General features: G+C 39.2%; 1 protein-coding gene across 2 annotated transcripts in view; it reads left to right on the top strand.

Annotated features, from left to right (window-relative positions):
• The window catches only part of LEKR1 (leucine, glutamate and lysine rich 1), a 152,964-nt gene that overhangs the window by 72,238 nt on the left and 60,851 nt on the right, over nucleotides 1-19,875 (top strand). For both annotated transcript variants that reach the window (XM_028504822.2, XM_036017601.1), the window contains exon 7: nucleotides 12,914-12,995. In XM_028504822.2, the coding sequence (XP_028360623.1) occupies nucleotides 12,914-12,995 (82 nt within the window). The remainder of the gene's footprint in view (nucleotides 1-12,913; nucleotides 12,996-19,875) is intronic.

Raw genomic sequence — 19,875 nt, forward strand, 5'->3', positions numbered from 1 at the left:
TGGTGCACATAGTTTAATACCAGTTTAAGAGTAAATAATAGGCTGTCAATAGCAGTCCAACCCTTAATGCCAGAATTTAATTTTTCATAGGAAAATAAACATATAAAAAATATTTTAAAGGCTAAATTCTTGGTTCTTTTTAAAAGATTTATTTATATAAGTTTTGAGTTTTATGTTTAGTTCCCACCAATATAACCTGCAAACTGCACAATTTACCTCAATTGACAATATTCCTCTCAGAGGTCATTGTGACCCACAATTCAGTCCACTTAAATGATTTTCCTTCCACCTTGTAAAGTGTCCTTTAGTGTTGTCAGTAGTCTCAAATATTGGAAGACAGAGTTCAGATAAATTACTTTCAAATTTATTCCAAGTGAAAAAGCTTCAGTGTTTTCTTAGTATGTTCTTTGGTATAATAAGTAATACAAAAATATTTTAATAAAATTATTTTACATATATAATAACATTTTAACACCTTTACTGAATTTTAAAAATAGCCTTAATGAGAAATAATTTAAATATCATATAATTCACCCATTTTAAGTATCTGTCGATGATTTTAGTATACTTAGAGTTATATAACCATTACCACAATCTAATTTTATTCCTTTTTATTTTTTACTGTATTTTTTCCATTACCATTTAGTCCCTTTTTACTCCCTCACTGTTGTCCGGGTCCATGAGTCCTTTTCCCTTTTTGCTCAGTCCCTCTGCCTCTCCCCTCCCCACCCTGTAGCTGTCATCTGCTGCTCTCTATCTATGAGCCTGTCTCTGTTTTGCTTGTCAGTTCAGTTTGTTCATTAGCTTCCACATATGAGTGAAATCATATATTTGTCTTTTTCTGACTGGCTTATTTCACTTAGCATAATGTTCTCCAGGTTTATCAATGAAGTCCCATAGTTGTTTTATCCACTCAACTACTGATGGACCCTTGCGCTGCATCCATATCTTGGCGATTGTCAATATTGCTGCAGTTAACATAGGGGTGCTTATGTTCTTTTGAATTATGTTTTGTGTTCCTTTGGATAAATTCCCAGAAGTGGGATTGCTGGGCCAAAGCACAGATCTATTTTTAATTTTTTGAGGTAACTCCATACTGCTTTCCACAGTGGCTGCACCAGTCTGCATTCCCACCAGCAGTGCACTAGGGTTCCCCTTTCTCTGTATCCTCACCAGCACTTGTTGTTTGTTGGTTTATTGAGGCTAGCTATTCTCACAGGTGTGAGATGATATCTCATTGTGGTTTTAATTTGCATTTCTCCGATGATTAGTGACATTGAGCATCTTTTCATATTGGCCATCTGTATGTCCTCCTTGGAGAAGTGTCTATTCAGGCCCAGTTTTTAATTGTATTGTTTGTTTTTTTGGGTGTTGAGTTTTTTAAATTCTTTATAAATTTTGGATATTAACCCCTTATCAGATGTATTGGCAAATATATTGTCCCATCCTGTGGCTTGTCTTTTTATTTTGTTTATGTTTTCCTTTGCTGCACAAGACCTTTTTCGTTTGATGTAGTCCCATTTGTTACTTTTTCTTTCTCTAGCCTAGGAAGATATAGCTGGTAAAATGTTGCTAGTTATGTCTGAGATTTTACCACGATCTAATTTTAGAGCATTTCTGTCACCTAAGAACAAAATTCTTGGTCATTAGCAGTCACTCTGCTTACTCATCTTCCCCCTGCCACAGACACACACTAATCATTAATCTTCTTTCTGTCTCTATAGATTTGCCTATTCTGGACATTCCCTGTAAACAGAACTGTACAAAACGTCATCTTCCGTGTCTGGCTTCTTTGACTTAGTGTAATGTTTCTGAGTTTCATCTGTGTTATAGCATGTATGACCACTACATTCCTTAATTAGTACCTTCTTTATTAAAGTGAACAAAATCAAAATGACTAATGTTCAGTAGAAAAAAATACTGACCTAGGAGTCAAATACTTCTGCTTTCTGGCCCTGTTTATGCCTTGTATGACTGTCCCTTTGGACAAATTATTAATTTCTTTGACTCAGTTACTTCATTGGTAAAATGGAATCATAACAGCCTTCCTTACCTATCTCAGAGCATTAGTGAATGAACAAGATAAAATGAAGGCCCCGTAAGGAACTATACAGACATTGTACTGCATTTCAAAGTAGTTTTCCTGGTGTAAGAGCAAACCAAATTATTATATTTAGGATCAAAATATTAGAATTTCCTTAATGCTCCTATCATAACAGAGGAAAACTGTAAATTTTAATTCCTGTTTGTCCAAAGGTCCATTTGTTTCCACTGATGCATCTTTCAGTCAGCCTTGGTTAGCTGTAACAGTCAGTAGTCTGCTGGCTCTTAGAACAGGTTGTTGGAGAAGGGAGTGGCTACAAATAATTCAAGAGCCATCTATTGTATGGTGGATAAAGGCATCTTTGAACAGAATTCCACTGTGGCCTTTCCTGGAAGCTGTGACTTCCAGACAAAGCTCACTGCAGGGAATTGATCAGTTTTTATGATTCCTATGAAGCCTTGAACTCCAGTAGGAGTAATATAACTTTTGGCTTCCAGGAAAAGGGAAGTACTGATTTTACAAACAGAAAAACAGGGAGGTTCGTAGTGATTCTCAGTTACTAAATCCAGCAGCCCTTGAAAGAAACCAGTTTGATATCAGGACACTGCGGGCTGCTTCTGCACCCCAAACCACGGGAACACAAAAAATACACAGTTTTCCTAGGGTCTGGAGACAAGTTGCAGAACAGATAGTTTTAACTGGAGCCCATAGGGGTTTTTTTTGTTTTTTTGTTTTTTGTTTTTTAAATAGCACCGGTCACCGCTGGAATATGGAATCTGGTAAAAGGGTTTCCTGTGGAAGTGACTTGGTCATTGGTTAGTGGAGTCTTACAGGGTTATCTTGGTTTCCTTTTTTCATTTGCTCCCAGCTTTGAGTTTTCATATAAAGTTGCTTCTGTTTTACATATTATCTCCATTTTACAAATGTTTGAATCTTAGAAGAGTTTTCTACAGTGATCTGAGGCATGCACAACTTAGGACGGATGTCTCGCATCCAAGACTCCTTTGCCTACTTTGAGATAGCTGTACTTCTAGTTTATTCTCCAGTCATTTCTCACCTATGCCTCTACTACCTTCTCTACTCTCTCTTCCTCTCCATCATGCTTTTCCTTTTTTAAGGCTAAATCTAAGGCTTGCCACTTTCTCTGCCTTTTGTTTGACTCCACCATCCCCTTTAGATCCTTGGATGAGTATTAGACTTCACCTTTTTTTTTCCTTAAAAAAATCCTATGGACTTATGTGACCTTTCATTCTTTCTCTCGTTCTGTACATGTCCCTGCCCCTTAACATAAGTTTTCTTCTGCCTGTTCAGGCACCAAACACCAATTTTGTTTATTTAGCAGTATAAATGAGACACCTGCCATCTGGCGAACTCTAGTCTTGATCAGGAAGGTATCTCCTGTGTCACACACGGCTTCTACACTAAGCCGCTGCATCCCTAGGGGCAGCTCCAGCCAAGCAGTGAGGAGAGGGAGCTTTCGTCTGCCCTGTTCCTCACCCACATGGTCACACTGCCGCCTACCCTCTCAGCCAGTCACTCCCTCATACACATGTTTACCCAGGCACACAACGCACCTGCTGCTCAAGGACCTTTAAGCTCATCCACATTTATGGCCAATAACACGAGAAACAGCGACACTGTCTAAATGAGAAATAAGTGATCCGTCCCCCTCACTTAAACTCCCACCTCACCCGTGTCCAGTGTTCCTCTGCTCTTACCAGCATTATCTCCCCTCTAGCTAACCACCAATACGACATTAAAAAAAATCTTTCTCATGAGTTCAGGTAACTGTCCTGCTATAGTCTAAGAAGCAGCTAGCATTCACCAAGTGCCGGCCACAGGCCTGGCACAGAACAGCCACAGTGCCCTCACTTTTTATCACCCTTCTCCCTCCTAGGTTCGGCACTTTTATTATCTCAGTTTACTCATGGGATTACAAGGTTTGGAGGAATTAAGTCGTTTGCCCAAGGCCGTACAGCCACTAATTTGCAGAATTGGAACCTGAGCCCAGAACTGTGCTGCCAAAATGTGGGCTCTTAATCTCTGAATTCCATTGCCTGTGAGCATCAAAGCATACATCGTTATTAAATGATACCTCAAAGAGAGCCGCGTACTGGGCCGCTTCCAGTGCTGGTCGTCAACACCAGCTTCTCTGAGGGGAAGGCAGAAGAGGTCCCAGGGATAGTAGGCCCTGGTGATGGGTTTCACAAACCATCCACAGGTTATGAAATGAGTTGTAAGGCAGGTGTGGATGTGTCACGTGGTTCAGTGTTAGGCTGCTTTATTGTGATTCTTTTGTTTCGTATTACCAAAATAAACCATGTTTGCTATTGACTAGGACATCACAACCTTCACACAGAGTTATAAACATTTGATGTGTATCCTCCAAGACTTTCAGTTTTGAATGTCTATTTGTAAAAATGGAATAATGGAATTTTATAATCTCCTCCCTGCATGTACTCTATTATGAAATCTTTCCATGTCAAAAATATTCATAGCATCCTGATCCTTGGATGAATTATGGTTTATTTAGTTGTACCCAATTTTTGGACAGTTGTTTTCACTTTTGTTGTTGTTAGAATGATGTTGTGGTAAACATCCTCACAACTAATGTGGCATATGTCCCTGGACCCACATGCTGGGGGCGCATGTGGGGCCGCTCCCGAGAGCACCTGGGCCTGTGTTTGGGGGGTCCTGAGAGGACAGACCCTCAGCACCGTTCCGCAGGAACGGAAGGCTGGAACGGCCTGCCCACTGTCCTTGGAGTGCTGGGGCCCTCACATGTGGACCTGGGCAGTCCCAGGACAGGTGGCCGCCACAGTGTGCGGAGGGGAAAGAGCGCAGGCACACGTGGGCACACGTGTGCACACACTCGCACACATGTCTGCTCTCACTGGGCGCCTGAGGCAGGGAGGCATCCCTGAGCCCTTTTCATAGCATTTAAACCTGGCCAGTGGCACAGGCTCCCTGCTCTGATGGCTGATTTAAGACATTTCAGGCAGAGAAGCCTGGAAAGTCCCCTCCTCCAGAGAGGTACAGCCAGTCCCCGGCCCACCTCCCTCATACCGCTGCCGAGCAGGGCCAGCCCTGCGGAGCCTCTGGAGTGGGAGGTTCCACACTGGGGGTGGGGGTGGAGTGGGGGTGGGGTGGGGAAGTCAGGGCATCTGGGCAGCCTGGTGTGTGTGTGTGTCCTTGCGTGCACCCACCTCCCGTGGACCGTGAAAAAGTTTCTCTTGCCAGATAAAGAAAACTGTAGCCTTGGGAAAAAGTCCTGACAACTAAATCTTTTCTCATTTCTGTGTGCAGCCTTCAGATCTCCTTAGTCTTACAATTATAAAATGTTTTTGGTTTTTTGCTCACTACTTTTACACCTTGGAGTTGTGTGGTGGAATTTTTTAAAGTGCAGTTAGCATGAAGGAATTTTGAAGCATGAAAACACTCTTACAAAGAAATTCTTGCCCTTTGCTTATTTTCCTGCCATCCAGGCACAGGGAGAAAGGGTTAGCACTGTGTGTGGCTGAAGATGCCCTCCGTCCCCTTCAGGGCTGTGCGCAGGGGTCCTGCACGCAGGTCTTGGGGAGCATTCTGGTTGTGAACCGCATCTCTCTTCATGAAAGAGGTTCTCGGTGTGGGACTCTCCCTGCAAATGTCTGAAATGTTGTCAGCTGTAAACTCCTCTGTCTTCCATTCATTCATTTACTTTATTATTAACCCTGTCTTTTTCTTCTCTATCCATAAATGTTTTCAGCTAATATGCTGTTCATTTTAAGTCACTGTCGCTTCTACTTAGTTAATTTTAGGCTGTCCACATCCTTTACTAGTATTTTTCAGTCTTGAAAAATCTCATTTTATACATATACATATATGTACATACATATCTATAATGGAATAATAGGGTTTTATAATCTCTACCCTATTTCCTCTATTATGAAACCTATTATAAAATATATGATTATGTAAATTTACTTGTACAAATTTGTCAGAACTGTTTAAAGTATTCAGAAGTTTGTAATCCAAGAGGATTGTCCCTAGGAGATAGAAAAAATGTTATCTTCACTTTGTCAGTTGGGAAGAGTCATTCAATGGCCTAACCAGGGCAAAAAAAAAAAAATAGAATTTAAGACTCCTCCTATCAATAAGATAGGATATAAGATATATCTACAATATATCATATTTATAAGCCCCTGTAAGTTACAATGATCTTCTTTGTATATTTGGTTGATTTAATATTCAGAATAAAAATACCATGGAGGTATAGAAGCATTTTTTGCATTCTGAAGTAAATTCTTGATCCTTAATATTAGAATATAATTTATTTCCAAATTGTAAATATGTGATTATCTCCTTAGCTTGATTCAGTTCACTTTCCTCCTCACACACACCCAGCTAAATAATTTTCTGGTTTTCATATAGCTACATCTGGACTGAATTGCAGCTTTTTAGCTGCACATATATTCACACCTGTTCTAGCATCTGATTTATAAAAATCGCCAAATGATATTTCAGTCTCTTCTGGCATTATGCAGAAAATGTTAATGTGTTTCAAGTATACTTGTTTCAAAATAGATGTGAATTAAACCTCTGAAATATAAACCCTAAAATGAAATGAATTTTCCAAGTGGTTGTATCACCATCTGAGCTTTGTAAAATGTTGGCTAAAATTATAATATGTTAATTTGCAATTGATATAGTTGAATACTCATTAAAGAACTTTCTTCTGTTATTGGTATATACTCTTACATTTGCAAAGGTTTCCTCTGCTAATGCTCAATTTTTAATTGATTTTTTAGAAAGAGAGGAAGAGGGGGAGAGAGAGAGAAACATCAGTTTGTTTCCCTTATTTATGCATTCATTGGTTGATTCTTTTTGAAATTAACTTTTTTTATTGATTATGCTATTACAGTTGTCCTGATTTTTTTTCCCCCTTTGCCCCCCTCCACCCAGCACCCCACCGTCCCTCTGGCATCCTCCCTGCTTTGTTCATGTCCATGGGTTATGCATGTACGTTCTTTGGCAACTCTGTTTCCTATTCTTGCTCTTTACATCCCCTGCCTATTCTGTAACTACCAATTTGTACTTCTTAATCCCTTCATTTTTCCCCCATTCCTCCACATCCCCCAGCCGCACTGACCACCATCCCATTGTTCTCCAAGTCTGTGATTCAGTTTCTGTTCTGCCTTTCCACAGTCTCTTTTCTACCCACTCCAGTCTACTTAGAAGTATAAAATGAGATGATCAGCTTCAATATTAAGCAGAAAAAACTGCAAATTAAGCCAACAATGAGACACACTACTTTGTACCCTATGATTAAAAAGCTTTTATTGCAGAATCATTGGTAGTGACACAAAGTAGCAAGCAACCTGGGTTCATCACTGTAGGTGTAGATCAGCAAACTGTGGCACATGCACGCGATTAAATGTTATACAATCAGAAAGGAATAAATCATGTCTATTATATGGCCACGCGGATGGGTCTCAAAAAACAATGTGTAGTAAAAAAACGTAAGAATTAAAATGTGGCTTATTTGTGCAGTTCTTTGAACACCTGGGAAAAGTGCTGTTTATTAAAGGCATACATTAAAAGGCATACATCGTAAATGTGGGTGCCCTCTGGAATGGATTATTCCCAAATGCAAATAAACGTGCCCCAGTGTTTTACAACAAAAACAGAAGCAATAACTCTCCTTGTTACCATATCCCCCTCCAGCTGCAATTGAATTTCTCTGCTCCCTGTTCACAGACTCAAATGAATTGTCTGTAATTACAGATTCAAGCTCATTCCTCACCCACTCCCAGTCCTCCGCCCCTTGTTCTCTTTCCTACCTTGGACACACAGGACTGAGCTGATCAGACTCGGTTCAGAACACTCTGTCATCCTTGACTTGTGCAGGCAAGACGCCACCCTAAACAGTATGTCTGTAAAATATGTCAAACCCAGAAAATATAGAGAATACTAGAACAATCGTGTGTGACATTGTCCGTATTTAAGTAGTTTTTTAAAACATTTTGCCATCCTTACTCTGTAGGCTTTTAAAGAAAAATACATACTTAAAACCTTCATTTTTAACTCCTCCCCATACAAGGACACCCACTGGTAACACTGGTCCCAACAGGTTCCTCAAGGTGACAAGTGATGAGATTCAGGGCAGAAGCTGGCTGTGGGTGGTCACTACCACCAGCAATGGTAATAGCTGGCACTTACTGGTTCTCAGTATGTGCCTGATACTGTTCTCCTCTTCGCATATATCAACTCACTGAATTCTCAGAACAACCCTTTGCTATTAACAACCAGTTTATACACAGTAATCTAACGTGCCCAAATTCACGTAGTGAGTAGGAAGCAGAGCCAGAATTTGAAATCAGGCACTCTGGCTTTAAAGTTCATGGATAACAGCTCTATGTTATCCTGTCTCAGGAGTGTTAAAGAGTAGTGAGTTTTGTTTTTCCTCTTCTTCAATGAGTTCCACCATTTAATATATATATATATTATTATACAGCCTCCAATCACTCATTGAAAAAATTCTCCTGCATCTGGACCTATAGGTGCCACTTTGTTTTTGCTTGCTTATTCTTCCATTATGCTGTTCGAACCGGAAATTATTTTCCTTCATATAGCATTTTGAGCCAGTTTGAAAAATTTTAATATCCAGAAAGTTTTAAGCTTGAAATATCTTTCCACTGTAATGATTTTATTTATTGTTTTACAAACTTTACACTAACTTAATGTACCCTCCAAATAACTATAAAGTTTTATGTTCTTCTATAAAATAATGATAAATACCTTTTGTATTTGTAGTTTCTAGAAACCTTTCAGGATGACAGGATTCTCTTAAATGACTAATTACCCCAAATCCGATGCCTGCAAAATACTCTTCAGCAAGCAGCTGGCTTTGTATGAAGAGAGGCTAAGAGCTCTTTTTGTCTTGTTCATTTAAAATCATTTGCTTCTTATTTAATATCTTCAAAGAATGCAGTCCCATCACAGCAGAATTTGATGTTGTGAATTTTGGATTGTTTCCACGGGCTCCGCCTTGCATCTGCATGGTGTTTAAAGCCAATGCTTCCTTTCTTTTTGTAGGCACGCAGGGCCTGTTGCCTCATAATCCGATGTCATGCTGAATGACAGAAAATTGAAGTTGAATTTATCTAACCATAGAGAAGGACTGCACAGAACAATGCACTTATTTAAGAACTCCTTGCCTCGGGAGCTGAAGGAGCTGTCTAGAGCAGGTGGCTTAATCTCCCCACTGCTTATCCTAACCGTGTTCCTTTATTTACTGAGGACAGGCACTGGGCACTCACTTCCCAAAACAAAAGGACCCGACTGGTCTACCAGAACCAATTATAAACCAATAGGATTTTTATGCTTCATTCAGAAGAGTTAAGATATGGCCTATGTATTTTAAAAACAAGTCTTAGTCCTCCTTCTTTCAAGAAAATATAACCAAAAGTGAAATAACAGCTGTGGAAAATATATTCACCAACTCCTAATTATATACTGGTGGATTGCTTACATTATGGATTATTCATAATGAATAACTTTTTTTTTCATTTCTCTGTGATATCTTGTCAGCTTATAGAAAATGACTTATTTGTTGGCATTATTTGTATTCCCTGTTTCTATTTACTTCACATGACAGCCTTCAGAGTTTTCTGAGTTTTGAAGTAAAACATTTACAGTATTTGCTGTCCTTACTTTTTCTCAGAGTTGCTGTAATAACATAGTGAATAATCTGAAGGAAGTGGCTTCTCTACTCACTGGGTACTGCGAATTGGAGACTAAGCTGTCTATGTTTATCTTGAAACAGGGAAAAAGGGAGATACAGGTGGGTTTGAAGAAAGAGTAACTCTGGAGAGTACTAGTTTCTCCTTCCTTGAGTTGGGTGTGCTTGTGCAGTTTATTTTCCATTAAGCTCAGGAAATGTTGGAACTGTGATGCCCAAGCACATTCACATATGAACCTAATGATACTTCCAATGTGATAAAAATGGTTTTGGGTTAGCTGTCACTTTTTACAGTCTAATATTCTAATTATCAGGTAGATGAGAATTAATTGCATAAAATTCACATATCAAGTGTCAATTCTTTGGAACTTATTTTTAAGATAATCAGTTTTCCCTGTTAACAATAGCTGCACTTAGAAGTAACCACAGAAAATCGGTCACATGGGCTCAGACCTGTGCTTGTTTGTTTAAGATTATATCCTGCCAGAAGCACCGAGGAACATTTCGTAGGAAGTCAAAATTGTTCTGTCTGATGTTCGTCTCATAAAGTTGGTCATCATGACACCATCTTGTCTTTTTTTTACACCGTCTTGTTTAATATCTTCCATTAATTATAATGTTAGTTTTTAAACTTTCAAAAATTACGATCTAAACCACCTCTTGGAGTTAGAAATTTGACTGATTTACTGTGTATCTTATATAAAATAATACTTTTCATTTGTCTTAAATATACCTCTCTAAAGCTTCTGGGGTATGCTAAGTAAGTCTGCACCCACCGTGCCCACACCTTCATGGGCATGCCCTCCCAGCTCTCCTAACTTGCGTCAGTGTAAGAGAGCTAGACAAATAAGAGCTGTGAGATGAGGCCAACCTGAGTCTGAACCATGGGATCACTTGTAACCAGCTGTGTGACCTTTGATATGTTAATTACTCTGATCCTTCACTGGTGAAAATAACACATGTGGCTGTTTTTAGGGCAGTTGTGGCCATGAGTGAAATGGTACAGGAGAAAGCCCTCTGCACAGAGCCTGGACCTGGCACACTGCCAGCCAGTGTGGACTTCCTTCCCTGCTTATTCTCCAGAGGGTGGGTCAACATCTTCTAACTTAATAACAAAGAATCACAGTATGCAACGTTTATGAGATCTCCTTGTTTCTAAACTGGGGTTATACTCAAAAGTAAATTTTCTATGTGTATGTTATTTTATCTTTTCTTTCATATGATGTTATCTCTTGATAAATGGAAAAAATGTAGCCCACAAAATTATCTACCAAGTAGGTACATATTGAATCTTTTTTTAATTTTATTTTTTTTGTTTGTCTTGTGACAGTCCTGCTTTTTCTCCCTTTCCTTACCTTTACCCAGCCCCACTCTCTCCCTTCTCCAAGTCAATCCCCATATTGTTGTCCTTGGCCATGGGCGGTACCTAAATGTTCTTTGGTTAATCCCTTCATCTTTCATCTCATTCCCCCTCACCCTTTCTGGCATCTGTCAGTCTGTTTCGTGTATCTAACCTTCTGTTACTATTTTGTTCATTAGTTTATTGTGTACATTAGATCCCACATATAGGTGGAATCATATGGTATCTGTTTATCACTGACTGGCTTAATTCACTTGGCATAATTTTCTCCAGGTCCATCCATGCTATTGCAAAATGTACGAGGTTCTCTTTTTTACCGCTGTGTAGTATTCTATTGTGTAAATGTACCACAGCCTTTTTATTCACTCATCTTATTTCAAGGGGCCGTCCTCTCAAATTTATTGCTTTGGGAGAGTTTAAAATCTTTTTGCCTGCAGTATAATACAGTTACTCAATTCTCCAGGCAGGAGAATTGGAGAGGCCTCATGTTTTCCTCATCGGAAAAATGGGACAATTAGCACTTATAAGGCAGTTCCAGGGATAAAATTAAATAATGTCTGTGAAAGTACTGGATAAACATAAAATTTATGCCACTATCTGATAACTTTTTTAAACCATTTTCTCTTTTTTTAAGATTTGTTTATTTATTTTTAGAGAGGGAAGGGAGGGAGAAAGAGAGAGAGAGAGAGAAACATCATTGTGCAGTTGCTGGGGGTCATGGCCTGCAACCCAGGCACGTACCCTGACTGGGAATCGAACCTGCAACACTTTGGTTCGCAGCCCGAGCTCAATCCACTGAGCTACACCAGCCAGGGCTAATAAATTCTAATTAAAACATTTGTTTAGAGTGAATTTATTTTCTGATTTAAGAAGATGGCTCTTCTTCATAAAACAAAGTTAAGAAGGCAGAGTGAAGAGCGTATATATGTGTGTGTGTAGTATTTGTATGCATGCATAAAAATATGTCATTAAAACATCAGAAAAATGTAACAGGAATTTATAATTCTAGTGTTTTAAATTTTTTTTTTTGTAGAAACCAGTTAGTCAGCCCCTCTGTACGGGTTTCTTTTCACCGTATTCCCCAGAAGAGTGCCAAGAAGGACTGTCACTGGGCTGGGGTTCCGACCGCAGCTCCCACACACAGGCTGATGGCAGGACTCAGATAACTCAAGCGTTTGTTCTTTCCGCGTTGGTTTCAGTTCTGCATCCACACATGGTAGACATGGCTGTTTGAGTAATCTTCCTTAAACACTGTTTGAATACACAGTTAAGACTCCATGGAAGCCAATTTCTTGCTTGCATTTTCTTGGCTTTGAAAGTCTATTAGACGCTACCCAAAGTTAACAAATTCTTTACCTGGAGCCTTGCACATGGTTTGTCTATTTCAGTTCTACCAGGAGACCTCAGCAATGCTTTTCAGTTCCAGGCCCCAAGAGTAGCTTAGGCAGTCAAGTGTTTCACAAGTGAACTACATAATCATATGTGTGTTAGCTACATAAACTTCCTCTGGAAACAGTAGTAAAACTTAGCCTATTAGCTATTTGAAAATTAGCATGACGTTAGGGGTGAAAAGAAGCTAATAAGTTGGATCTGTCCAAACCTATTAGTTCCATGGGGTTTCGGAGTAGGACAAGCTGTGTATGATCATCCAAGCAAAGAGGAATAAACATTTGCAGCATTCTTCGGGAGCTAAGCAGTGGCAATTCCAAAACCACATGGTTTATACTATGTAACTATCTGGGCACTTAAAATTTTCTAATCAGGTGAATATATTGTATCATTTCAGATTTACAATCTCAAGTAGAGGCACTTGGGTTAAAACTTCAGAAGGCAGTGACCCAGCTGGACAGCTGTAAAGAAGAGCTCAAGTAAGATGGTGAACATTAACCACCCTGTAGGAATTTAGAAAGACCCCTGATGTGCCGCTCTCTGGGAGTCCTTTGGCAGCGCCACGGCTGCGTGGGCATGGTCTACTGCTGTTTTTTTCCTGGCCTAGACCGTATATTGAAGGACCTGCAGATATTTTTAAAGACATGAAATGTTTCTTTTGCTCAGTAAGAAATCTTTTTTTACCATGTATTAAAACTTTCCCTGGCTGTTCAAATTAGTAATTTAATGTGAAACAGTCTCTGAACTTTTTCTCTTATGATTGTCTCTATGTTATCTGCCCAGAATAGACAACATTGATGCTGGTTCTTAAAATTACAGATTTCAGGTTCAAAAAGATAGTTGAAAAATTTTCAAATGCTAGCGTACTGATGTTTTATGTAAGTAATAAATGAAATACTGACAAACAAATGATAAGAAAATGCCCTGTAAAACATGCAGAGCACTATTCCTTTTAAAAATGAAAGAATATAGGCACCCCTGTGTTCGTTGCAGTATTATTTACGGTAGCCAAGATCTGGAGGCAGACCAGTATGTCCAGCAGTCGATGAGTGGATAAAGAAACTGTGGTAAGCCCTGGCTGGCATAGCTCAGTGGATTGAGCGTGGGCTGCGAACCAAAGTGTCGCAGGTTCGATTCCCAGTCAGGGTACATGCCTGGGTTGCCGGCCATGATCCCCAGCACCCACATTGATGTTTCTCTCTCTCTCTCTCTCTCTTTCTCCCTCCCTTCCCTCTCTAAAAATAAATGAATAAAATCTTAAAAAAAAAGAAGGATGTTTAAAAAAAAAGAAGCTGTGATACATTTATGCAATGGAATACTGTGCAGCTGTAAAACAGAAGGAAATCTTACCTCTTACAACATCATGAATGGACTTGGAGAGCATTATGCTAAGTGACATAAGCCAGTCAGAGAAAGACAAATACCATATGATTTCATATATATGTGGAATCTAGTGAACAAAAATTAACAAATTAGAAACAGACTCATAGACATGGAGAACAGACTGACAGTTGTTCGCAGGGAGAGGGTTGGGGGACTTGGTGAAAAAGATGAAGTGATTAAGCAAAGAAACAAAAAAAAAAACAAAAAAACCTCATAGAAATAGTATGCTAATTACCAGAGGGAAAGTGCGGGTGGGAAGAGGTAGAAGAAGGTAAAGGGTGGATAAATGGTGATGGAAGGAGACTTGAGGTGGTGAACACACAGTACAATATACAGGTGATATATTATAGAATTGTACACCTGAAACCTATATAATTTTACTAACCAATGTTACCCCAATAAGTTCAATAAATAAAAAAATTTTCAGAAACATGAATTTCAGAAATTTCAAAAATTACAGTATAAATATAGCAAATTTGTAATTATAACTCTAAAATAGATTTATATAGTCTTTTTAAAGTAAGTAAATTTTTTTACTTTGTGGTATATAATCTGATAGATCTGGTTTTCAGTTCCTATATTTTAAAAGGATGAATCTCACAAGAAATATAAATATTTAGAATGCTTAGCAACCAAATGTTGTGTTGACCATGGACAACTTCTAAAAACAATGTGTTAAAACACTCAATAAAATGGGTTTAGAAGGAAAGTACCTCAACATAATAAACTCCATTTATGACAGACGTTCAGCTCATATAGCCAATGGTAAAAAACTGAAAGCATTTCCCTTCAGGTCCGGAACAAGACAGGGATGCCTACTTCCATCACTGTTACTCAACATGGGTCTGGGAGTCCTAGCCGGAGCAGTCAGGCAGAAGAAAGAAATAAAAGGCATCCAAATTGGGAATAAAGAAGTGAAAGTGTTACTTTTTGCAGATGGCACTATTCTTTATATAAAAACCCTAAAGACGCCACCAAAAATCTGTTAGAGACAATAAACAAATACAGTCAAGTTGTAGGATACAAAAATCAATGTATAAAATCCACTGCATTCCTGTATATACTAACAGTGAAATGTCAGAAATAGAAATGAAAAAAAAACCCAATTTCTTTTGCAATTGCAACAAAAAGAATAAAATACCTAGGAATAAACTCAATACAGGAACTAAAAAGTATTACTAAAACAGATCAAAAAAGACACAATGAAATGGAAAGATACTCCATGTTCATGGGTTGAAAGAATCAACATAGTTAAAATGTTCCTATTGCCTCAAGTAATATATAGATTTAATGCAATCCCCATTAATACAATGTTTTTTGCTATTTACCTTTTATTACCATATATCAGCTCCTGTGCCTTTTACCATTTATTTCTTAATTTAATTAAAAAATTTTTAGTGTTGACAAATTACAGTTGTACCCATTTCCCCCCCAGTGCTCATTCCTGCCCTACCCACCCCCCACCTTCCACATCCAGTCCTCCCCCCACCGCTGCTTTGTCTGTGGGTCCTTCACACCTGTTCCTCGATGTGAGCCTTCCCCTTCTTTCCCCTGTTAGCGCCCTCCCTCCTCCCCTCTGGTCACTGTCAGTTTGTTCTTTATTTCCATGTCTCTGTTTCTGTTTTGCTCATGTTTGTTTTGTTGATTAAGTTCCACTTATAAGTGAGATCATATGGTATTTGTCTTTCACTGCCTGGCTTATTTCACTTAGCATAATGCTCTCCAGTTCCATCCATTAATAAAACTCTTAACAACACAGGCAGAACAAATTTAAAAAAATGCCCTGTCAAATTAATGTACACTTGGATTATTTGTAGTCAAAGACTTGTTTTTGAAAAATAAGAAAAATCAAATATGCATGCTTTATAATTTTGTGGTTAGTGGCAGAGTAAGGACAGTAGTTCAGTTTCTGTGTATGGTGGCTAAGTTGGAAGGAATGAGTGGACGGGAGGTTCTTGGCTCAGTAGGTCCAGGAAGTAATTTTCTGTGTGAGAAGAAACACGAGGAAGAGAAACAAGATAGTGATTGCCAGGAACATAATCATTGTTCCCCACCCTCTAAGAACTTTGGTAAGGGCTTTGGCCACGCAGATGCCTCATGGAAGCGTCCTCGTCAGGCCACTGCTACTGTGTGACTTTAGCTTCTGGGACCTCAAAAGGTGAAGAGGCAACAGTCTAGGAATAGGGAGGTAGGGCTGGTTGTACCTACCAGCTAAAATGGATTTGTGAACGCGCCAAAACTCAGTAGACAGAGAAGAGTCCTGACAAGTTAGCAGAGAAGCGAAGCCCAGAAATAAGCATTCCGAGGAAAAGGAGTAAAACTTATTGGTTGTGACATGAATTGATTTTGTGAGTGTGTGCAGAATTCTCTCTATATAGAAGGAACCTGACCACTTAACATGCACACATGCTTCATGATACTTTCTGTTAATTGTATTTCTGACATAATTTATAATATGAGTGCTGAGAAATAGTAAGAGTCAGAGGAGATGAGAGTTGAAGGGAGAAATATACCACCTCACTAATGTCCATCAAATGAATTACTTGGAGGAAATCACTGTACAACTGCACAAATGCTGATGCTGTTGTTTCCATTTATAAAACGGGTGCTCCCTGCCTATATAAGAACTTCTTAAAATTAGAAAATAGGCAGATACGCATTTTTAGAAAATTTGAATTATCAATGGTAGAGCCACTTAAGTGGCCCCAACTGCTGGAGACCATCCTCTGTGCTGGCTGTTGGCAGCATTTCTGTCTCAAAACCGTCTCCCCGCCTTCTTCCGCTGCTAGTGTGCAGCACCGCAGGGCGGGCACTCAGGGTCAGAGCCTGGGGCCGCTCTGGCTGCTCAGAGCTCAGGAGGTCCCCAGTAATGTGCACGTACTATTTTATTTGTACATTAGAGCCAAATGTGTGACTTGGCCGTTGTTTTATGATAAATTCAGTTGGAAGTTAAAATAATTCACTCAAAATTTTGACATACAATTTCTTAATAAATTAGATATTTTATACACACACACAACCTTTTAAACTTACAGGAATTGGAAGGTGGTGTGAAATCAGGTGTAGTTAAAATTTTAATTCTCACCCTTTTTGAAGGATGGGGTGGGAATGGGTTTCACATATCCAAATTAAGATTGCTCTTTTGTTGTTTAAAGATTTTCAATACTTTGGTATGCTTCGTGTATTTTTTACTTAAGGGGAAGAGGCAGTTTTTAAATGGATGAACTTGAGGTTCTTTTTTTCCTAAGGCTTATGAGAAAATATTTTCCCAGGTTTATAAGAACTTGTTATGTATTTGAAAAGAGACTTCATCAGTCAGGATGCTTTGGGCTACAAGTGGCAGTGGCGGAGGGGTTTCAGGTTAGTCAGTCCAGCAGCTCGGCGGCATCTCCCCGGACCTGGTCTTCCTCCTGCCGCCCTCGGCACTGGCTTCCCCCCACGGCTCGTCCCTTGTGCCCACGAAGCACCTGCAGTTCCAGCACCACATCCACCTGTAACCAACCCGGAGGCAAGAAGGGCCTGTTTTTCTGGTATCTCCTTAGAAGTGAGAAAAACATTTTCCCAAAAGCTACCAAACGGCCCTCTTTCCATTTCTTTTTTACACCCTCTTCTAAATGAATCACTGGCAAAGGAAAGGTGACAACCAGGATTAATTTAGCTGGGTGTGTCCAGACTTTTGGCTTCTCTGTGCCACATTGGAAGAAGAGTTGTCTTGGGCCACACAGTCAATACATTGTGACACCGAATCACAAAAACATCTCATTATATTTTAAGTAAATGTATGATTTTGTGTTGGGCCACATTCACAGCCATCCTGGGCTGCATGTGGCCCGCGGGCTGCAGGGTGCATGCCCCGGTGGACTAGGCAGGGTTGACCCTGAGAGCAGGTGCTCGCAGGGCTCTGACGGCCAGGAGAGAAGCTGTGGTGCTCGCTCAGCAGGTGAGCAGCAGTGTTTGCTGAGGAGGCAGAATGTTCGTGATGCTCTGAGAAGCTGGTGGTGAAATTTTCTGTAAATTTTATTTGTAAGTGTCATAATGTCTAGATTAGGGAAGGCCTTCCTACAGTAATGAAAAATACAGATGCTCTAAAAATATAGATGCTCTAAAGGTCAACTTTGTGACCTTTAAATAAATATGTAAATATATAAATACTTATGTAAGCAAATAACTTACTTATTTTACTTAATTTACTCAGATACTTAAGTAAATATATATACTTATTTACATATATATTTGAAGATCATAAAGCTTCATATTTATATATAAATATATACTTATTTACATACATATTTAAAGGTCATAAAGTTGAATTTTTAGAGCATCTATATTTTTCATTACTTTAGGGAGATCTTCCCTAATCAAGATATTATGACACTTATATTTATGATATTTATATTTATATATAAATATACATGTTTACATATATATTTAGGAAATATACACATATTTATGTGTATATATCAGGATAAACAGATAAATAGATTTATATGTTTATATATAAATATATAAAATATAAATACACATACACATGTATTTATATATTTATACACATATTTATATATATATATACACACATAGTAATATTTATATTTATATTACACATAGCATACATATATATTTATGTATATATGTCAGGATAAACATAGATAAATAAGACTAATAAGAAAGACCACTATAGATGGTAAGAAATTTTTAGGCATTCCTGAAAGAGAATACATAGGATTATAAAAAGGTCAACTCTGTGGAGGAATAAAGCCAAGGAAAACCAGTTGTGTGGCGGGACGGCACATGGAATCGGTGAACACAAAGAGCAGGGAGGAGGATCTGGAGAATCACCAGAACAGTGTTTCTCAAACTCCAGTCTGCGGAAGAATTCTGCGGAGTATGTTGAAACCGTACATTCCAGCATGACCGTGACCTTCCCCACAGACCCACTCCCAGGGTCCGTTTCTGGGCCCCATTCCCACAGGCAGTCTGATTTTATGTTTGGATCTGGGATGGCTCTGAGCGGTCTGCATTTTTTCTGCACTCCCACTTGGTTCTGATGCCAGTGGTCCATGAAGCCCACTCTGAGGAGTCATATCTGGAGCATTGAAGCCACTGGCCCCTCACCAGCTGCCCTCTGGTCAGCAGGTCCCGTGCCAAGCAGCATCTGTGAGCCATCTGCATGCAGAATACAGCAATGAGTGTGGGGACTGGGGCTGGGAAGCCTGGCAGCTACTGAGCCCAGGACAAGCCGGGGTCCCCACATCCCGAGACAAATCTTTACTGCCCCCACCACCACCTGACCCTTCGCAACGTCCAAAAACCACCTGAGGCAAAAACAAACAGCAAATAGAGTAAACAAGTAAACAGGGGATCTTAAGGCTGAGGATGGACACCCAGCCACAGGTGGAGGAGAAACCTCCCTCCCACCACCTGTCCCCCCAAAATACAGTGGCTGTGAACTCCCACAGGAAAGATGTAACACCCAAGAAAATTATTAAATAGCAAACAGAGATATTAAGATAAATTTTAAAAATGAAGATATCCTCCAATGTATTGTAGGCTTATAACCATAAAAAAATATGCTGTTGTGATTAAAAATATGATTAGAAAAATAATTCCGTTCATGTTAAAAGTGTGTATGAATGCACACACACACGGATTTGAATGCACTGAACAAGTGGTAGTAGGATTACAACAGCCCCCTCTGCGAGTGCAAGTGGGGTGTAGAGAGACTTTTGCTTGACTTTACTTACTTACACATGGCTTGAGCAGCTTACATTGTGAAGGCACTCACTTTATGTATGTGATAAAAAGAACAAAATTCACATAAAATGATTTGTAATTTATCAGTTACTAGTGAATATGTCTGGAGTGGTTACACAAAGTATATTTTCTAATTTAGGGACCTTTTTAATCTACTTACCTTTAACTTTATTTGCAGCCCCACCCCTCTCATTTAACCAGGAATATGAGCAAAGATCAGCTTAT

This window comes from Phyllostomus discolor, chromosome 2, assembly GCF_004126475.2.
Source record: "Phyllostomus discolor isolate MPI-MPIP mPhyDis1 chromosome 2, mPhyDis1.pri.v3, whole genome shotgun sequence".
NCBI lineage: Eukaryota > Metazoa > Chordata > Mammalia > Chiroptera > Phyllostomidae > Phyllostomus > Phyllostomus discolor.